Source organism: Fukomys damarensis, unplaced genomic scaffold, assembly GCF_012274545.1.
Source record: "Fukomys damarensis isolate Sample0158 unplaced genomic scaffold, DMR_v1.0_HiC HiC_scaffold_11, whole genome shotgun sequence".
Lineage (NCBI taxonomy): Eukaryota > Metazoa > Chordata > Mammalia > Rodentia > Bathyergidae > Fukomys > Fukomys damarensis.
This window is the reverse complement of record NW_022900923.1, coordinates 47,217,629-47,236,522: the sequence shown is the minus strand read 5'-3', so window position 1 is coordinate 47,236,522 and position 18,894 is coordinate 47,217,629. Positions and strand designations below refer to the sequence as shown.

The 18,894-nt window shown below is 41.7% G+C and overlaps 1 protein-coding gene across 8 annotated transcripts in view; it reads right to left on the bottom strand.

The window, feature by feature from the left end:
- Syt14 (synaptotagmin 14) overlaps positions 1-18,894 on the bottom strand; it is a 160,753-nt gene that overhangs the window by 18,695 nt on the left and 123,164 nt on the right. For all 8 annotated transcript variants that reach the window (XR_004516695.1, XM_010613179.3, XM_033762246.1 and 5 more), the window contains one exon: positions 1,104-1,293. Coding sequence is in view for 7 of the 8 variants with exons in the window: in XM_010613179.3 (XP_010611481.1) it covers positions 1,104-1,293 (190 nt within the window). In the remaining variant the exon portion in view is untranslated. The remainder of the gene's footprint in view (positions 1-1,103; positions 1,294-18,894) is intronic.

Here is an 18,894-nt window from a genome sequence, read left to right as displayed (position 1 = left end):
TTAGCCTTCGCACTTTTAATTCAGGGATAGACACATTCTACAATAGATATATATAGGAAGCAAGTTTCCCAACATCACTTGGTATAAAAATCTATTTTCATGACTTTTCACCTCCACTGAATAACACATTTTTATGACACTTAGAAGCAAAGTTAATTTGAGGGTAGACAAAGTTTTGCCACCTTTAGTAGCTGCTTAATTCTTGGAGTAAAAGAATACATTAAGCAAGTCTGGGAAACCTGTAAGGTGGTGTTACTGTCAAGGTTTCCTCTCACAGTTTCTGCTCAGGGCATTAACAGCTTTAATTTCAGAGGCGTAAAGACGCTGCTGCCTTCCCAGGTTACAGATGATGGATATCAACAAACAGTTTTAGAGCTACACTGGGGGTCGCTTTCTCTACTCCAAGGACCACTGCACCGTCCTGAACCAAGACAGCATGAGAGAGGAGAGCAGAGAAGTGCTCAGCCCTGGACCAGGTGGTAACCAGCAAGCCTTCCTTACCCTGTCTCCCTTCCTTCCACTGAAGAAAAGTCTCGGCTGGCAGTACTGATTTATGAGCTTGGTTTTTAATTTTTTTTTCTCTTTTTGTAGTGCTGGGGATCAAACCGAGGTCTCATGCATACTAAGCATGTGGTCTACACCAAGCACTACCCCAAGCCTCTATAATTTTAAAGAAGAAAAAATGCACAGAAACAGTTTCTGCTTAAATTGTTAAAGGAAACAGAGAAAGAAATACATTAGTTCATAGTACTGCACACAGAGTCAGCATTAATCTTCAGTTAACAATAACAGCTATACACATTTCTATTCATATTTGTGAACATTATTTACTTCTAAAAAACCTATAGATTTTTCTGTCATTAAAAGCTATTGACTATGATAGGACTACTTTATTCGGCAAACATTAGGAAAAATTAAAATTCCTGTCACCATACAATTAATAGTTTGAATTGCAAATTTTTCTACTTTCCAAATGACTGGAAACAGATTAGCTGATGATTTGGATTTGATTGGTTAAAAGTACAATGATAGGACTGAAACCCCTAACACTGAGAGTCCCATAAGTACAGAAAGCGTGAGAGGTAAAACACGTTCTCACTCACTGGGCGGTCTGTTTGCTGCCAGGTTTTTGAAGTGGCTGCCTTTTATCACTTCTGCAGATAACCTTCCCGTGGTGGCGTTGTAAAGCAGGCCAATGAGAATCTCCGGAACCGAGCCGTGTTCCACGGACTGACAGGAGGATGCGCTCTCACTGCAGGACACCTCTGACGCGCTCACCTGGGAGTCACAGCCCTGCAAACCAAAACCGAAATTTCACAGTACTGCGCAAAACGAGACACTTAGTTACAGCCATGTGCACGGAGTCAGGCAGGTGAACCATGGTGAAGACGACCTGTAAACCACATTCTCCAAACTCAGGTAAGAGACGCTGGCCTCAGCTACCTCAATCCCCCGGTCTCTTCTCGCCAAATTGGAGCCAGAGAAGTGACAGAGATGCTCAGGCTTCATAAATCCCTGCTGTTAATATGCAAACCAGGGAAGACAAATTTCTTAGACTTACAGATACTAATGAACTATTTTCTGAACGTGAAAAGTTGTTCTCTAAAGAGTTATCAACCTTAAAAAAACCGATACCAATTTAGATTCAGTTACATAAGGTGTCTTACCTGTGCATTTAAAGACAAAGATAGGTACACCCTGACAGAGGGAACATAACTATCTATTGTTTATAAGTCAATATCTAAAGCACAGAGATGCAGGAAATCTAGGTTGATAAATTTAGCATTCATATAATAACAAGAAACCGATGCCGACACACACTAGGATCAGCCGTGGTGGGCTTTGAGGCAATGGCTGTTACTAGAGATAAAGAGCATTCAGGGTACTAGGGAGATAAAATAATTCCAAATTTACTTGCATTTCATAGCATGGGCTCAAAACAAAGAAAGCAAAAACTACCATAACTAAAAAGAGAAATAAAGAAACCATAATCAATAGGGGTGTTAGCACACTTCTCTCAGTAACTGACCAATGGTTGGGAAAACAGAAGAAGTTGATCTAAGTATCACAATAAGTAAATTACCTAATGGTGGCATGCAGAACACCATGACCAACAACTACAGAACATATTATTTCCCAAACACACAGGAGAACTTTAAAAAAAAAATAACAACTGCAAAAGATTATAGTGATTCATAACGCGCTGTCAATTAGAAATCCAAACTATTTTATAGAGAAGAATAAAATCTCTACATATCTGAATATTAAGAATAGACTTTTAAGTAGCTCACAGGTAACCAAGACTAATAAAATGAAGAGTCTTATGCAGAGAGAGAAAGAGAGAGAGAGGAGGGAAGGAGGGAGGAGAAAAGGAAGAGGAGGAGCGGGAGGGGAGGACGAGGGGTAAGAAAGAGAAGAGAGAAAGAAGGCACCAATATCAAGAATCAGGAATGGTGTCACACATACTCCATGGAGGATGAAAGGAGAGGACGTTAGTATAAATGCCTTTCTTCCAATCAATCTGAAATTTGGATGAGGGCATATGCCTAGAAAACTATATCTAACGAAAGGGCGCTAGAAAAAATAAAATATCTCAACAGTGTCACTAATGAAACTGAACTTGTAATTAAAACTCCTCCCAAAATAAACACGCAAAACAAAAATAAAAAATGTTACCCAGATGGCTTCGTTAGTGAATTCTAATTTTACTAGTCGTCCACAAATTCTTCTAGATAGTAAAGAGGAAGCACTCCTCAATTTTCTGTAAGAATCTAGCAAAAATCTTAAAACTGAAGTTTAATGGGACATTATGAAAAAGAAAATCACAGAATTTTCTCATTCATAAATGTAGATTCAAAAACCCAAAATAAACTCTTAGCAAACTAAATCCAGCAACAGAAAAAAATTCAGTATTTCTCCTTTGAAACAGCCAACTATTACAACTGCCAGCCGCCCTACTATGGCCGTCCTGACCAGCGATGGTCCTAGTCTTACTAAAGGCAATAAAATGAAATTTTAAAAACCTGCTGGAAGACCAAACAGGTAAACTCCTGTGGTCAAAGGCATAGGGAGAGACTTTGTGAAAAGAACTCTGGTGGTACAGGATATAGTTCCAAGAGTCAACAAATGGGAGTATATCAAATTAAAAAGATTCTGTCCAGCAAAACGGTCAACTGACGGAATGAAGATGACCTAAAGAATGGGAAAGAATTTTGCCAGCTATTCCCGAGACAGAGGACTAATACCTAGAATTGTAAAGAACTCCAAAAAAAGTTAAATCCCCGAACTAAAAAACCCAATAAAAAAATGTGCAAGTGAAGTGAATACACATCACAGAAGCTGAAGTCTAAGGGGCCACTCAGTGCATGGAGAAACGCCCGCCGCCACTGGTCGTTAGAGAAACACACACTGAAACAACACTGAGATCCCATCCTACCCAGAAAGAAAAGATGCCAAGAAACCAAATTATAACAAATGCTGGCAAGGCTGTGGGGCGAAAAGAAACTCCTACATGTAGGTAGGAGTATAAACTAGTATAACCACTGTGGAAATCAGTATAGAGATTCCTCAAAACACTAAAATAGAAATGCCGTTTGACCTATTCTCTTCCTAGATATCTTCCCAAAAGAGTTACAGATATATTACAGTGACCCACGCAGACCTATATTTACAGCGGCACATTTCATAACAGCCAAATCCTGGAAGCAGCCTGTATGTCCGCCCACAGATGAATGGCTAAAGAAATGTGAGTTCACAACCAGCGGAACACTACACGACCATAAACAAAACAAACTGGGTTCTTTGCAGAAAAGTGTGTGCACCTTGAGACCTTAACATTAAGTGAAATAAATCAGACACACAGGCTTAAATTTTGCATGGTTTCCTCTATATGAGAAACTCATTATAAATAAAGAACAAATACAAGAGAGATAACAAAAAGTAGGGAGACAGATCTTTCTCAAATGGGAAGGGGATCAAGAGATGCAGGGGGAAGAAGACGGTGAGGAGAAGGGAAGGGGTAAAAAGGGACTAGGGTGTGTCACGCGCACGTCCAACTCCCCACAGAGGGTATAAACATTAAGCCCTCGAAACATGTACTAATAAACTACAAAAGGATCATAATTAGCAAGGGGAACAGATAAAACTATCCTTATGTCTATCTTACATAAGTAAATATACAGGAAATCTAAACAGATCTGTACAATTCCAGTTGAACGCAAAGGTAAAAATTTAAAGTCTGTGTATTGCTGCCCATCAGCAGCAAATGTGAAAATAAAATTTAAAATAACAATTACAACATAAAAATATAAAATACCTAGGAATGAATGAGACAAATAACATGTAGTGCCTCTCTACACAAAACAATAGTACTATGTAGATAAACTATGCTAATTCATTAGAAGGCCCAGTTTTAAATAACGTTTTCTCCACATCAATCTGTAGATTAAATGCAGTTCCAATAAGAACCTCGACAAGCTACTCTGCATTTACTTAACTTCATTAGTAATCGGGGAGATGGAAATTAAAAGCAGGAGGTATCACGACTAGCAGACGGGATAAGGACGGGAGGACAGAGAGGGGAAGGATCCCTCTGGTGGAAGTGTAAGGCTTCTACTTTTAAAACGTTAAAAATACACCCTAGGTCTGGAATTCCACCCACTCCCACGCACATACCCATCAGAAACATGCGCAGCATTTATCATTTATTTTACGACACAGCCTCCAGACCAGCACCGCTCAACTGGGTCCACACAGGAGCGCGTGTAGTTTGGGGTGCGTTCACAGAACAGTGCATTACGTGGGAATGAAATCTACTGTAACATTTACAGATACAACTGAGCAAGAAATGTTGGCCCCAAAAGGATACTTAACAGCAAACCTGCACTTCTGTAAATTTCAAAAACCAAACCAAAACCACAACAAAAACAAGTGGGCACTAAACCATGGGGCCTTGGCAGCAGGAGCAGGTAGCAAGGAGGGGAGGGAGAGAGCTTGCTGTGAAGGTTAAGACACTGTGGTTAGCTCGGCCGGGCCGGAGGAGCAGAGACGGTGGTTACTCTGTCACAAATGGTTTACGTTTCTCTAATACATGTTGGGTTTCATGAGAAAAAGGGTTTAAAAAAATAAGTACAGTATATGCTACAAGAACACTCTATACGCAGCAAGATGACATGTAGGATTTTCTTAGAAGATTTCTAAAAGTATTTACTCTCTGGCTTTAAAAGAAAGAAAGGCCCAGAGATTTAGCTCAGTGGTTCCACCACCAGCCTCGCAAGGGCAAGGTCCTGAGTTTGATCCCCGGTACCAAAGGAAGGAAGATGTGTGTGTGTGTGTGTATAAGCTATAACACTATATCCTACAACAATGTAATTTAATTTTTTTAAGTTTTACATAAATTTTCAAGTTTAAACGTACTGCTGCCTATGTAGGCAATGAAGGAGAAGTTACTGCACTAATCTTCAGAGGGTAAATCTATTTTCCAAGCTAACTTTAAATCACAGAGCTGAAAACCAAAAGGAGTACACATCTTCTATCACTGAGTCAGTGGTGCATAGAATACACAGTTCAACGTGTTTTTGTGACAGTTGGGGGAAAACATAATTTTAGTAAGTTTCAGTTAAGACACATCAGCACTTACGAAAAGTGTCAGAAACACACCCGAACACGTTTGGTGTGCTGACACTGGGTACTGAACCAGCAGCAGCTGTGGGGACGCCGTGAAACACATTTTTTATGGCGCAGTATTTTTCTCGGCAATCAGCTGTGACCCTCACAGCTGCCGATGGGCACGGAAGCCACAGTGCCGCCTCGGAGCGAAGACGGACACGCTGCCCCGAGCAGTCGGGAGGCCTCACCCTCCACTGGCCATGTGAATTCTGACTTCCAAACCCAACAAGAAAGCAGAAGCAGGAAGGTCCTTGGCGATCACGTCCATTTTGGCGAGTCCTGCTCAGACACACTGTACAGGCACTTGGATAACGGGGTGCTCTTCTCCGACAGTCCCTTCTGAAAGTCTGCCTCGGACACAGTGCCCCAGCGGAGCTCCCCCTGGAGATGGGACAGCTCTGGCCATCCCGGCGAAAAGCTCCCAGGAGACCTGGATGAGGGCATTTGCTGAGGACAGCAGGGCACACACAGATGGATTAAACTTCAGAGCGGGGTTGGACACTAGCCTTCTAAAACAGGATCTAGGTCACAAGCAACAGTGTCCAACTTGCGTGACTTCAGCAGCACAAGGGACTGCGGGTCTACACAGAGCAGTCTATACAGGGTGAGCTCAGGCACTCCCGGATTCCGCATCTCTACCTGTGTCTCCAGGAACCGCTTCCTCTGTATCCTGTTCTCAGCTTCGTTCCCCAAGCTCAGCTTCAGGGTCAGGCAGAGCTCTCCTCCTGTGCTAGACAGTTTCCGGCAGCGCTGAGCATCGTGAGAAAGAAGACAGGACTCTGAGCATGTGCTCAAGCCCAGCCCTAGAACTGACTGGTCAGGGCCACTAAAACGAAACTGTGGAGCTTCAGGATTAAGTTGGGGCTGTGGTCTGTGGCCCCTAAGTCGTAGGCGCTATCTGGCCATCGCCTTTGGAGGTGGCCTTTGGGACGTGATCAGATAATGTTGCTGGGGCGCAGCCCCCATGGGTGAGCCTGGGGGCTTCACGAGAAATCCCACTGACACAGGGGCACGCACACACACACACACACACACACACGTCTCCGCCGTGGTTGCAACCAGGGGTCGCCTGGCAGTGTATGGGCCTTGCCATTTGGACTCAGGGCTTCCAACCCAGAGCTTAGGCCTCTTCTCCAGGCCTTGGGACTCCGCCTCTACTGAAAGGGGCGGAGACAGTCTGCTGCATCAGAGGCACATGGTCCGGGTCCTCGCCGAAGTGGAGCCTCGTCCAGAGCCAGAGAAAGCTACACGTGCCAGGCATATAAAAGAGGTCCCTGTCCTGCTTTCCCCACAGCTGAGGAGCAGGTGCCACTGCTGTTGTCGCCCGTATGACCCTCTTCTAGGTCCTTCCTGGGTTTGGCGGGTGACCCCTGGCCTTGCAGGAGCCACGAAGAGGAAAAGGTGACTCCGTGAAAGGAGTGCCCCTCATCCCCAGCATAGCTCTGGCATTCAGCTCGCACAAGGCAGAGTTCATAGATAAATTATAAGCCCTGTCCTTCTGTAAGCCCATACAGTTCACACTGCAAAATCAACAAATCCGATAAAGGGGTTTAGACGAAAAATCAGTGGTAAACAAAAGCAAAGCATCTTGCATCACCAGCACTTTACAGGATCGTGTGAAAGTGGCCGTGAAAAGCAAAATCCCACACAGCACTGTGCACACACTCACACTTCTTGCTGCGTTCAGCATGAACATCCGTACTCGAGTTGACATTTCTGTGGTACGCTCACGAGGTCAGTTTACAGGGTGTTTTTCCTTATGGTCTCCTGGGCTACTTAACTAAGGGATGAACACCTAAGGATACACAGCACGGAGCCCTTGCAACGCCGAGGGTCTGTCTGGCAGGAAATGCTAACTCCGAGGACCGGAAACAGCTGGAGGACTGGATGTTCCGCCAGCTCAGCAGAGATGTGCTTTACGGGGAAAGCGAGGACGCTCCCAAGGGGAGAGTCGGATAAAAGTTAACTGTCCAGCCGTCACCACGCTCTGCTTGCCTGCCTCGCTATCTAAAACAAACATCTGCACCCAGCGAGCCCTGTGCCTTTGTTGACTCTCAACAAATCTGGGGGTCTGAGTCAGTTTGGGGCTTGGCTCCACTCCAGGGAAGTCTCCGCCTCCAAAGATTTTCTCTGTCTTGTGTCTTCATTTGCCTAACAGGGTTTGCGGGCCGAATCTGGCAGTACATTTATACACACCACACATACACCTATACACACCTTTACACACATACACAGCATGTGATTGATACACGTATATATTTTTCCTGAGTTCAATTTAAAAAGGTTTGTCTTAGGGTTTCTGCATATCATTTACAAGTGGAACTGGCGAATGTGATTCCTTTCTAGCTGGTGTCGAATATTTTACACACACCTTGGAGGACTTGGATACATTTCTCTTCACTCCTGGAAACAGTTTAGGTAGCACTGGAGTTATTGGCTCACTGACGTTAGGTGACACCTCTGAAACTTCACTACCCTTTCTTCTTTCTCTTTAAGGACTTTTTTGACTACTGACTGATATTACTTAATGATAATAAGCGTTCTATTATTCCTAAATCACTTTTTAGAAATTTTTGTTCTTTCAAGAAAATTGCTCATTTCATCTAAGATAGAAAATTTATTTTCTGAGTTTTAAATTTATTCTCAAGTTTTTATAATGTCCTTTGAATTGATGATCATATCTCCTTTTTATTTAATGCATTCTCTCCTGATCAATATCCCAAGAGGTTTATCTATTTTATTTCCATTTTTTCTCATTTAAATATTTTACTGCTTCAAGTGTTTCAAACTGGGAAATCTTTGATAAAAACAAAGACAATAAAATTTTCACAGTAATTCACATAAAGCATTTCCCAAGAGTGTTCTTTAGTCCACATGAAGTAACACAGGAGCGTTTAGACTGCCTGGGAGGAAACTAACTACAAAGGTTCACACTCTTCATTTTAAAACAAAGCTGTTTCCATAAATATTTATATTTGAAATGTTTCCTTGGTTTTAATCACATATGAACATTATTATATCAGTATCTTGAATTTTAAGGTCTTTATATTATTTATAAAACAGAATTAAATTTACAAATAGAGGCATTCTTTTCCCGACCCCACTGTAACACCAAGTCCCCTCTCCTTCGATTCTACTCATTTCACGTAAAACCAGAGGGAAGTTACTAAAATAATCGATTTTATTACTAAAGAATCAGATTTTGGTTTTGCTAAATCTCCTTACAATTTTTCTTTAATTTCTTCTGATTTCTCGAGTAAAAGAACGTTAGCTAATCAGCTTGCACTCTTCCTTATCTGCTCACCAACACACTCGAAGCTTGCAATGCTCTTAGAAATGCACCCATCTGGCAGCATCTGCGTTTTTCACCACAAATATTCTGAACTGCCCCAGGTCTTATTCTTGGACCCTGAGGGCTTCAGTCGGGTTTCTGACTCGGGTGCAGCTGGGGTGGTAGCTGCCTCCTGCCCCTCTGCTCCTTGTCCTGGGCCCCAGCTCAGCACCCGTCCTCGAGGCCCATGGGTGTGGCACACACTGTGCAGCTCAGGGTGGGCGCAACCAGCGCCTCCGCCTGTCCTGAGCCCGCCCACTGCCCGGGCAGGGAGCCTCCCTCCCTCTTCTCTAAAATGGTGTCTCCTTTCTGCTACCAGTCTTGACCCCGATCACCCCGTTTCCTTTTCTCCTTCATCTTGCTGCATACCATATACCCTCTGAGGTTTATCCTTCTCCTCCCCTCCCTTACCTAGGACTAAATTCCATGCAGGTGGGAATGCTTTCTGCTTTCACTAAGGTATAATGAATGCTTGGAACGTCTGCACCTACTGTTCTAGCAGGTATGTTTAATAAATTTCTAATTTCCTTTCAGTGGGGCCAAAGAATGAAGTTTATAGGACACTGATCCTTGACACTTGTGGAGGATTCCTTTGTGGTCTAGCATATGGCTGACTTCTATAGTCTACATATGCTTAAAGAAAGTTCACGTTTTAAAATTTATCAGACTGAGGCCTCGCGAATTATCCAGAATCAGAACCGCTGCGTGTTACTGGAATCATCCATGTCCTCACTAGCGCTGTCTGCTTACTGGGTTTCATATGTTCAGCGGGTTCTCCTGTCATGCCCAGTGGGGGACACCCTGGCTTCACTCAAAAGCACCTGGCTCTGCCCTTCCTGGGAGGGCAGCTGGTGGCGCTGATCTTCCAGATGGGCACAGCAGCCCCGTGCCCTGGGCCACTCCCTGGCTTCCGGCCTGCATGGCGGCTGTCAGCCAAACTGTGGGTCCTGTTTTCTCCATGGTCACTTTTCTCAGTTGTCTTTGGTGTTTCCTTCTTTCCCTGGATCTTCTAAGGGTGTGGGAAAGTCTTATTCTTAATAACCCCGCCTCAGGACATGTGCTTTTGCAGTTGGAGAGCTATGTGTTTCAGATCTTCTCTCACCTTCTCTAATCTCATTCTGGAGCTCTTATCAGAAAATATGCTTGATACTCTCATCAGACCTTCCAAATTCCTGGTCCTCTTCTTTATATTTTTTGCTATTTTAATGATTTCAATTTTAGATGCTCATATGACCATCAATTACATCATTGTACTATTCCTGTGGTTTCTAACGACTTCTTTGTATCTTTAGTCTTTTAGAGCATATTATTTTATAAACTCTTTTGGACCTACTGACTATCATCTGTAGTGGATCATTTCTTTGATCTTATATGTCTAAGGACAAGCTCTTGCTCTGTGGTCCAGGCTGGCCTGGAATGCATGGTGATCCTCTGGCCTCAGCCTCCTAAGTGCTGGGACTATAGGCATGCGCCACCATGCCCGACTTCTGACCTTATACTTTTAAAACTGTGAGTTAATTTCCCATGGCATCTTATCTTTTCTGTGAGAATTCTGTGAGGCCTAGGTTTGGCTTTCTGAATCATATTGGATTTAAGGAAAACGTAGTAAATAATATCCCAGTAGAAAACAGCATTATGCTCTAGATCTTAATATAACATTTACATTCTGTTTAATAACTTTTAGAAACACTTATTTATCTCTTAATCCCACTTTATTTTACTTCTGACTAGGCTTCAGGCCAGGTATAAGAAGAATATGCCCCATACTGTTTTATCTTACAGGAAGAAATAACAAAAAGACACAAAACAGCTCCACAGCAGCTCAGCCGCACAAAGCCCACTGAAGCCTGCTTAGCACAGGTGCCGAACGCGGTGGGGGCACCGGCTTCAGGGCGGCAGAGACAAGTGGTCATGGAGGGGCTTGGTGGGAAGAAATGGGTAGATGTAATCAACTCCAGACGACAGAAACTGCCCTCCTCAGAAGAGGTTTCCCAAGTTTGCTTAAAATAGTTCACAGCAGCCGCCCACGACCGGGTGTGGCTGGGGTGGAGGGGAAAGGAAGCCTGGAAAGGAAAGCTCGCCTGCACAAGGACATTTCTAGCAGAGATGCACTGCGCTGCGGCGTGGCGGCTCTGTCTTTCCACAGCCTGTGGTCCCTTGTGGGCAGAACCTCTGCTTTATTAATCTTTGTCCCCAAATAAGTACGGTACCCATCACTCAAAAGACACTTCGTCAGCCCTGATGGGTGAAAAGAACGAAGGGTGTGAAATGGGCTAGGAGAACAGGACAGGCTCAAGAAACATTCCCAACTGAGGAGTAATCCTTAGATCTGGCTTCAAAAAATAACAGAGCCACGCACTGGTGTGACCAAGGCCGGGTCGGGGCCACCGTTTCCTCAGCTGTGCCAGAGAGGTGAACCTACACTTGGGGGCTCTTGTCTGTGTACACTTTACATCTCGAGAAAAAGTGACAAGTTTTACCATGTAGCGAGACACGGACTCTAAAATAACTTTTACTGTCCTCAGCCCTAGAGATCCAGACACATGCTACAGTGGATACAATCGTACGAGACTTTTGTAACCCAGGAGCTCTGGCACGTTTCAAGAGCTGTGCCATCTGCTTCGAAGTTAACACAGGTGACTTGTCTGACTTCCTGTTGATCGCACTTGTGAAGACAGCACGTTTTCCTTCTAGGATGTCACAGTCTCTGGTGACACATGCTGAAGTGCTAAGGCACTAAAGCCCGGGCCCAGAAATGAAAGGCTGTGTGCATTTGGAGGGGTGCAAGCTTTGTAAACTGCTCGTTATGTTGACGGTGCTAAAATCGGTTATCCCTATGCAAGCTGATGCATCCTAGACACATAAAATGAGCCAATAAGTGTTCCAAATGAGAAGAGTTAAATCTGATGCACACGTTTTTAATATGAAAAACAACAGAATGTCAATTAGAATAGAATACCCCCGGATTATTTTTCCAAAGGTTGTCTACATTTTGGAATAAACTCTATCCATACATTACTGCTTTTCCAGTTGTGGTTAGTGGAATCTGTTGGATTTCACTTTAAATACATAATCTGAACTACAGAAAACTAAACTAAAAGCACTGCAAGTGCATGGAGTGAGTAACAAGAGAGAGGCAGCATAGTGTACTTTAAGAAAAGCAAACTCCGGGAGCTTGTGAGTCACAGGAAAGTGGCCTTGGCGAGGTATTTAGCAGCCCCACGCTTCAGTGTGACTTTAAAAAGGTGAAATAACTGTGTCTACTGCCTCACTAGTTATATAACTTTGTAACTGAGAACATTAATGCACTTATTTGTATTGCGGATTTCATGTGTTATTCTTTGCATCTTGGACTAAAGATTCTTCACATTTCTTTTTTAAAAATTCTTCTAATGGAATCCAATTTTATTTTTTATTAGTACACGTTTGCAATGTGTAGTGGCCTCCCTGGGCGTGGGATTTGATACATACACAACTGCAACTTGATCTATTATCTTTCTTGAATTGAGAAGTATTTGGAGATTGAAGGACATGCTGTTAAAAATAAGTTACCTATTATAATTCCTTATCTCTGCGAGTGAAAATATTCTCTAAAATGTGCAACTGAAAGAAAAAATAAATAAGACTAAGTTGCAGAGCCACAGCAAGCGAAAGCATATTATTTGTAGCTATGTGTACTTGTAGGGGCTTATGCTTTGTACTAAGATGATTGAGTCTTAAGTAAGGCTCCACACTGTGGGCATCGGTGTGAGTGTGAGTGTGAGTGTGTCTGAACATGTCCCTGGGACTCACTTTCCTACCTGGAAAAGGAAGACAGTGGCCTCCAGAAAATTCAATTCTAATTTTTTTTTTTTCCTTCAGGGTCTCACTATGTAGTTCAGGCTGGCCTTAAGCTCACAGAAATCCTCCTGTCTCAGCCTCTGAGCACTGGGATTATAAGTGTTCACCATCATGCCTGGCTACAATTTTTTTGTTCATCAAAACAACTCCATTACTTCAGTGTTGGATGTAACAAGTAAATATCATAAAATAAAGTTTATTAGTAAAATCTAACTTTTATTTGCTTTATATATTTGGGTTATAAGTGATATTTCATTTGAAATAAAGGGTTAAATATTTGAAAAGCTTGAAAATTCATGTACCACACTATTTTTATAACCTGTTTTCGATCATTCAAGTGACCACATTTTAAACACTGTAAGAATGTGCTGCCCCCTACCGACCTAGTTTCTTCAAAATATCTTCAGTCCTCTCAGAAGCGAAAATTCCTAGTGTTAGAACTACGTAATTCTACTGTAGGCTGGAAGACTGAAATAATGTAAGCAGTAAAATACAATGCAGTTATAAATAATATATGACATTTTTCAGTATACTTAAGTACAAACAATCTGATGGCCAGGGACAAAGGAACAAAATATGCTCCCAGTATGTAATCATTGCATTTAGACATCTGCTTCTGAATAACCCATACAGTTGCTATTGTTTAAAGTACCGCTGACACCTGGGGGAAAATCAGCAGTGCCTAGGCATACAAATGTATGTCTATACATATATAATTATATATGTAATGTTTTGCTAAAATCTTCAGTAATCATTTCTGATTCTTTCATTGAATCAACAGCAACTTGATCTCAATTTCTGCACAATGGAATAACAGGTTTTTTGGGTGATTGTAATAAATTATATTTTCTAAATCTTGGGCATGTCTTCTCTTTTAATCTCACAAAATCAAACACACATATCCCGACGACTTTTCCTCTAAAAAGCAACTCAAAATTGGCTCTACTAGCCCTTTTAATAAAATCTTATATCATAGTAGTACTAAGAGTCCTTAACAAGAAATCGGAGCCAGGAACAGCTCCACCTGTTGCTAGCCCTTTGACATGTAGCCCCACTGCCATCTATTATGACACTGAGTTTCTGTTCATATCATATCCAATAATAGGTTATAGGAGCTAGCATGTGGCAACGCCCTAACAACAGCTCAGGAGAAGACGACGCCATTTCCATAATGTAACAGCACCGCAGTTCTCTCTCATTCTAATGCTTCCTGTGTATCCCTACATGCATGCACTTTCACATGGATGCATACAATGGGCAATGGGAGAGGACAGGTGAACAGGGAGCAGGCATAGGAGAGGTCTATGAGGGTGTCCTCCATTCCACTCCATCTGTGACTTACTTTCTTTGAACTTGGGCCTTACATTGGTCTTGCTCAATTGGGTAACGATTATGGATCAGCTTATCACATTCTACTTACCAATTTCCATGCCACAATAAGGACTTCAGACATTGGAACTAGACGTCCCTAAGACTGGCTTTGATGGTGATACACCTCTCCTTAGAAATACTTATGGTCAGAAAGATAAAGTAAGGAACTCTGAAAAGCTCCCCTCCATAGAAGCAATACAAACACTGGAAAAGTTGTAAAGCTAAACTTTTCTAGAATGCCAAACTAATCAAAGGCTTTTAACAGTATGAGGATGCTTATTCAGGAAAAATGGTTGAATACTGTGCGATCAACAAACTTTGCAGCTTTTAAAGTTTACCCTACTCTTACCCATCTGCCCCAGCTCCACCGTAGCCTTGAAAGCCAAGAGCCTTACCTAATGTATGGTAGCTGTGAAAATAAAGCACCCAGCAGACACTGGTGAGGAAAAATAGGTTTGGAGTGGCCAGCAGCTCCACCTCCAGAGAACTATTGTCACTTAGCTCCCGTGACAGTGCCCTGGCAGGCCCGCTCTTAGGGCTTTGATGCTCTTCCTCGACTCAGCTTGATCTATGTGATCACAGCAGCTGTGTCCTTAGAGCAACCGTTTCGGTAACTGCAGCAATTGAGGAGGTGACACTAGTTGAAGCTAACAAGCTTCTGATGAGAAAATAAGAGGAAAATGTAGGGAATCGGGTTTCACAGCAAACTTTGAAAACCTCCAACACAATTCCGGGCATCTAGAACTTCACACACATGCACAAAGCTATCTATATGTGCAGAAAAAAAAGACCTGAGAAAGTCCTAATCTTTCAGTTCTACAGGACTTGAGGCTCTGTGCATACAGGAAGTGAAAGCTAAAGCACAGCTGTAAACAGCTGCTGGAACATTTACATTCCACACAAATACATGGATATCCTTTGCAAAGGCTAGGAGACTTACGAACCAAGGCATTCAAAGAAACTGCTGTCCAATTATTAGTTGGCCATTCATGTAACCAGACAGAGTTCAGTGGCTGCACATGACAATACACTACAGAATTATTCTAACAAACTCTTCAAACAAAAAGCAACAACAGCAAACCATGGGAGGAGGGCTGCTTTCCAGAGCTGGTACATTAAATTTCCCATTTTCAACAAAAAGTTATGTCATGCAAAGAAGCAGTAAAGCATGGCTCACACGCAGGAAAAAGGGAGAAGCAATTGGCAAGGCAAGTCCAAGGTGAGCGCAGGTACTTAGCTTAAGAAGTTAGACTCTAAATTTGTTCTTTAGATATGTTCAAAAACTAATGGACACCATAGATAAAGCATAATTAAATAAAAGTGTGAAAATAATCTCACCCAGCAGAAAATATTCATAAAAAGAAATAAATTATTGTAATAAGCAAAACAGAAATTCTGTGTAAGAAAAGTTTAACTTAAACAAGAAATTCAATAAAGAGGCTGAACTGTAATTATAAATTGACAGAGGATAGTAACAAATGAACTTCAAGATACAAGATGCATCATTTGCAACATTCCAATCTGAGGGATAGAAAGAAAAATGATGATAAAATGAGGGGAATCTCAAAGATGCATGAGACACTATCAAACATAATAATACATGCATAACAGAGGTTCCAGGAGAGGTGAGAGAAGGTACAGAAAACATCTGAAGAAATAATGACAGAAAACCTCCCAAAGTTGATGAAAGACATTAATATGCAGGTCCAAGTAGCTCAGTGAATTACAAATAGGGTAAATCAAAAGATATCTACACCTAGATACATAAACTATACAGTGAAATACAAAAAGGGAATCTTGAAAGCAAAAAAGTGATTCATCATATATAAGAGATCTTCAAAAAGATTAGCAACAAGTCTTATGAAAAATCATGGACATAAACATATTCAAAGGAACGAATTTCAACATCTAGCAGAACTATCCTTTAAAAATAATGAGAGAAAAAAGAAAAAAAAACACAGGAAAATTATGACATTCTCAAGCAAAAATTAAGAGAATCATCAGAAGTATAACTGTCCTAAAATGAATAGGAATGACAGTCTTTTAGGCTAGAATGAAGGTCTACTGGACAATAACACTAAAGGTAAACTCGTTGGGTAAATATATAATTTTTTTCTGTATATGGACCAAACCAAGGTCCTTACTCATGCTAGACAAACACTCTACTACTGATCTACATCCAGCCCTTTAAAAAGTTCATTTTGAGACATGGTCTTGCTAAATTGCCCAGGTTTACCTCAAACTTGTGATCCTTCTGCCTCAGCATCCTGAGTAGCCAGGATTATAGGCAAGTGCCAGTGTACCCAGCAAGTATAAATGTGTTTTTGTTTATAACTTGTAGTATGCTGAATTGTGACCCCCAAAGAAATTTACATTTTAATTCCTAGAACCTTTAAATGTCATGCTACATGGTATATGGGATTTGCAGATATGATTTAGTATCCTATGATAGGGAGATGATTCCATATTTCCTGAGTGGATTCAGTGTAATCAAAAGGGCCCCTGAAAGATGGAGGCAGGCTAAGAGGAGGGGAGGGGACAAAGGGAGGGCAAGGAGAGAGATCAAGATGCCACATTTCTGGCTTTGAAGGTGGAAGAAGAGCCATGAACCAAGAAATGCAGGTGATCCTTAGAAACCAGAAAAAGGAAAAACAGACAAACAAACAAAAACACACAAAAAACCCCCAAAATTATGATTTCCTGGCACTTCCAGAAGAAATGTTGACATATTTTGGACTTACAGCCCTTACTTAGAATGAAATCTATTTTAAAAAAAGAACTAAGTCTATTTTAAGTTGGCTGGAACTATTGACAGCAGGATGGGAAACTAATGCATCTTTTTCTTTCATTTTTTTGGGGGCAGGTACGAGGGATCAAACCTCAGAACCTTGCGCTTGTTAGGCAAGAAGCAGCACCACTGAGCTAAATCCCCAGCCCCCACACTTTTTTTTAACTATTAGATTTAAGAGACCTGATGTAATAAAGTACTACCTAAAGTTTTGTTGATGAACTTATAATGTATAAAGATGTAATTTGTATGACAGTAACACCAAAAAGGTGAGGGAAAAGGGATGGAATACATACTAGTGCAAAGTTTTGTACAACGTTAAAATTAAGCTAGTGTTCATCCGAATTATTTTAAATTAAGATGTCAGTTTTATTTTCCAGAAAATCCACTAAGACTATAACTTGACAGTGTAAAAGAAACAAGGTAAATAGAATGGCATGACAGAAAAATAACTATTTTACACAAAAGAAAACTATAGGGAAGAAGTACTGAAAAAAAGAGGTAAGACCTATAGAAAACAGATAGCAAAATGGCAGTTTTACCTATCAACAATTACGTTAAATATAAATGGACTAAAAGTTCCAACCAAAAGGCATGGATTGGCAGAATGCATTAAAAAGAATATCTACAGATTTAGACACAATGTATATCTACAAGAATAATATATTGAATTTGAAGAATGCTTTAGTCACTTTCCCACTGCAGGGATAAAATACCCAACACCCACAATTTAAACGAGAGAGATTTACTTTGGTTCATATGGTGAAGGAACAGGTGCTTTAAAACATGGGAGCAGGGAGAGAGGGCTGAGCTGGGAAGGGAAATACACCCTTCCAGGTCACACCCCCAGTGTCCTGCCTCTTCTGACCAGGCCCTATCTCCTAATAGCACATACAGTTCTGAACTCTTCAGTGGATTAATCCACTGATGAGTATATTGCCCCTATGATAGGTCTTCTAGGAGATATTCTAGATCTAAACCATAACTTTCCACCTCTGATCTCCCAAAATCTCACATCCTCTCATTATGGAAAGTGTGTTTAGTCTATCCCTAAGAGTAACAAAGTCTGAATAGTTCCAGCACTGTTGAAAAGTCCAAGTCCAAAGTATCTGAGACTCTAGGGCTCTTGTAAAAATCAATGTCAAATAGAGTAAAGGTTCAAAAGGAAAAAAGAAATAGGGAGATAGAAAGGAATGGAACCAACATAAAACTAAAACTCAGAAGAGCAAACATTAAGTCCTATAGCTCTGTGTCCAGCACCAGTGGTAGGTGGTGGTAAGATAAGAGATAGAAAGGGATGTGTGGCTCTGTCCCTATGATGTGGCTGGTTGCAACCCTCATGCCCTCTTTCTGGGAGTGTCTCTGCTCACTGCCTCAGGCTTCCTCAGCAGATGTTCTATGTTTCTGGCATCATTAGCTTCTCATGAACACTGCTGCAATTCCAGTCTCACTCTGACAGCTTTACACACTACCTGCTCAGGGACAAACTGTACAGTCTTTCAGGTTTCCCTTTGAAATCTGGGTGGGAGCCTCACTGACCCCAAAACTCTTATCTGTTGCATGCTAGAAAACTCAGCACCACTAGGATGATGCCAAAGTCTGCTGCTAGCTCAAGCAGTTGCCAGGCCCCCTCGGATCACAGCTGTAGTGACCCCTGAGTACCTAGATGGCTGAGCAGTATGAAATGAGTCCTGGGGAACCAATTCCCCATGTAGTCCTTCTTGAGGAGGGAGCCCAGAGGCTCTCTTCTCAAATGAAAGCATTACGAATTTTGTACCCTTGACCTGTGAAGGGTGGGGCCTTGCTGATTCCCAAGATTCCCTCCAGACAGCTTTCCTATCATCCTGATGCAAAGTATGTGACTTCTTTCCAAGGCTTTTTTTTTTTTTTTTTTTTT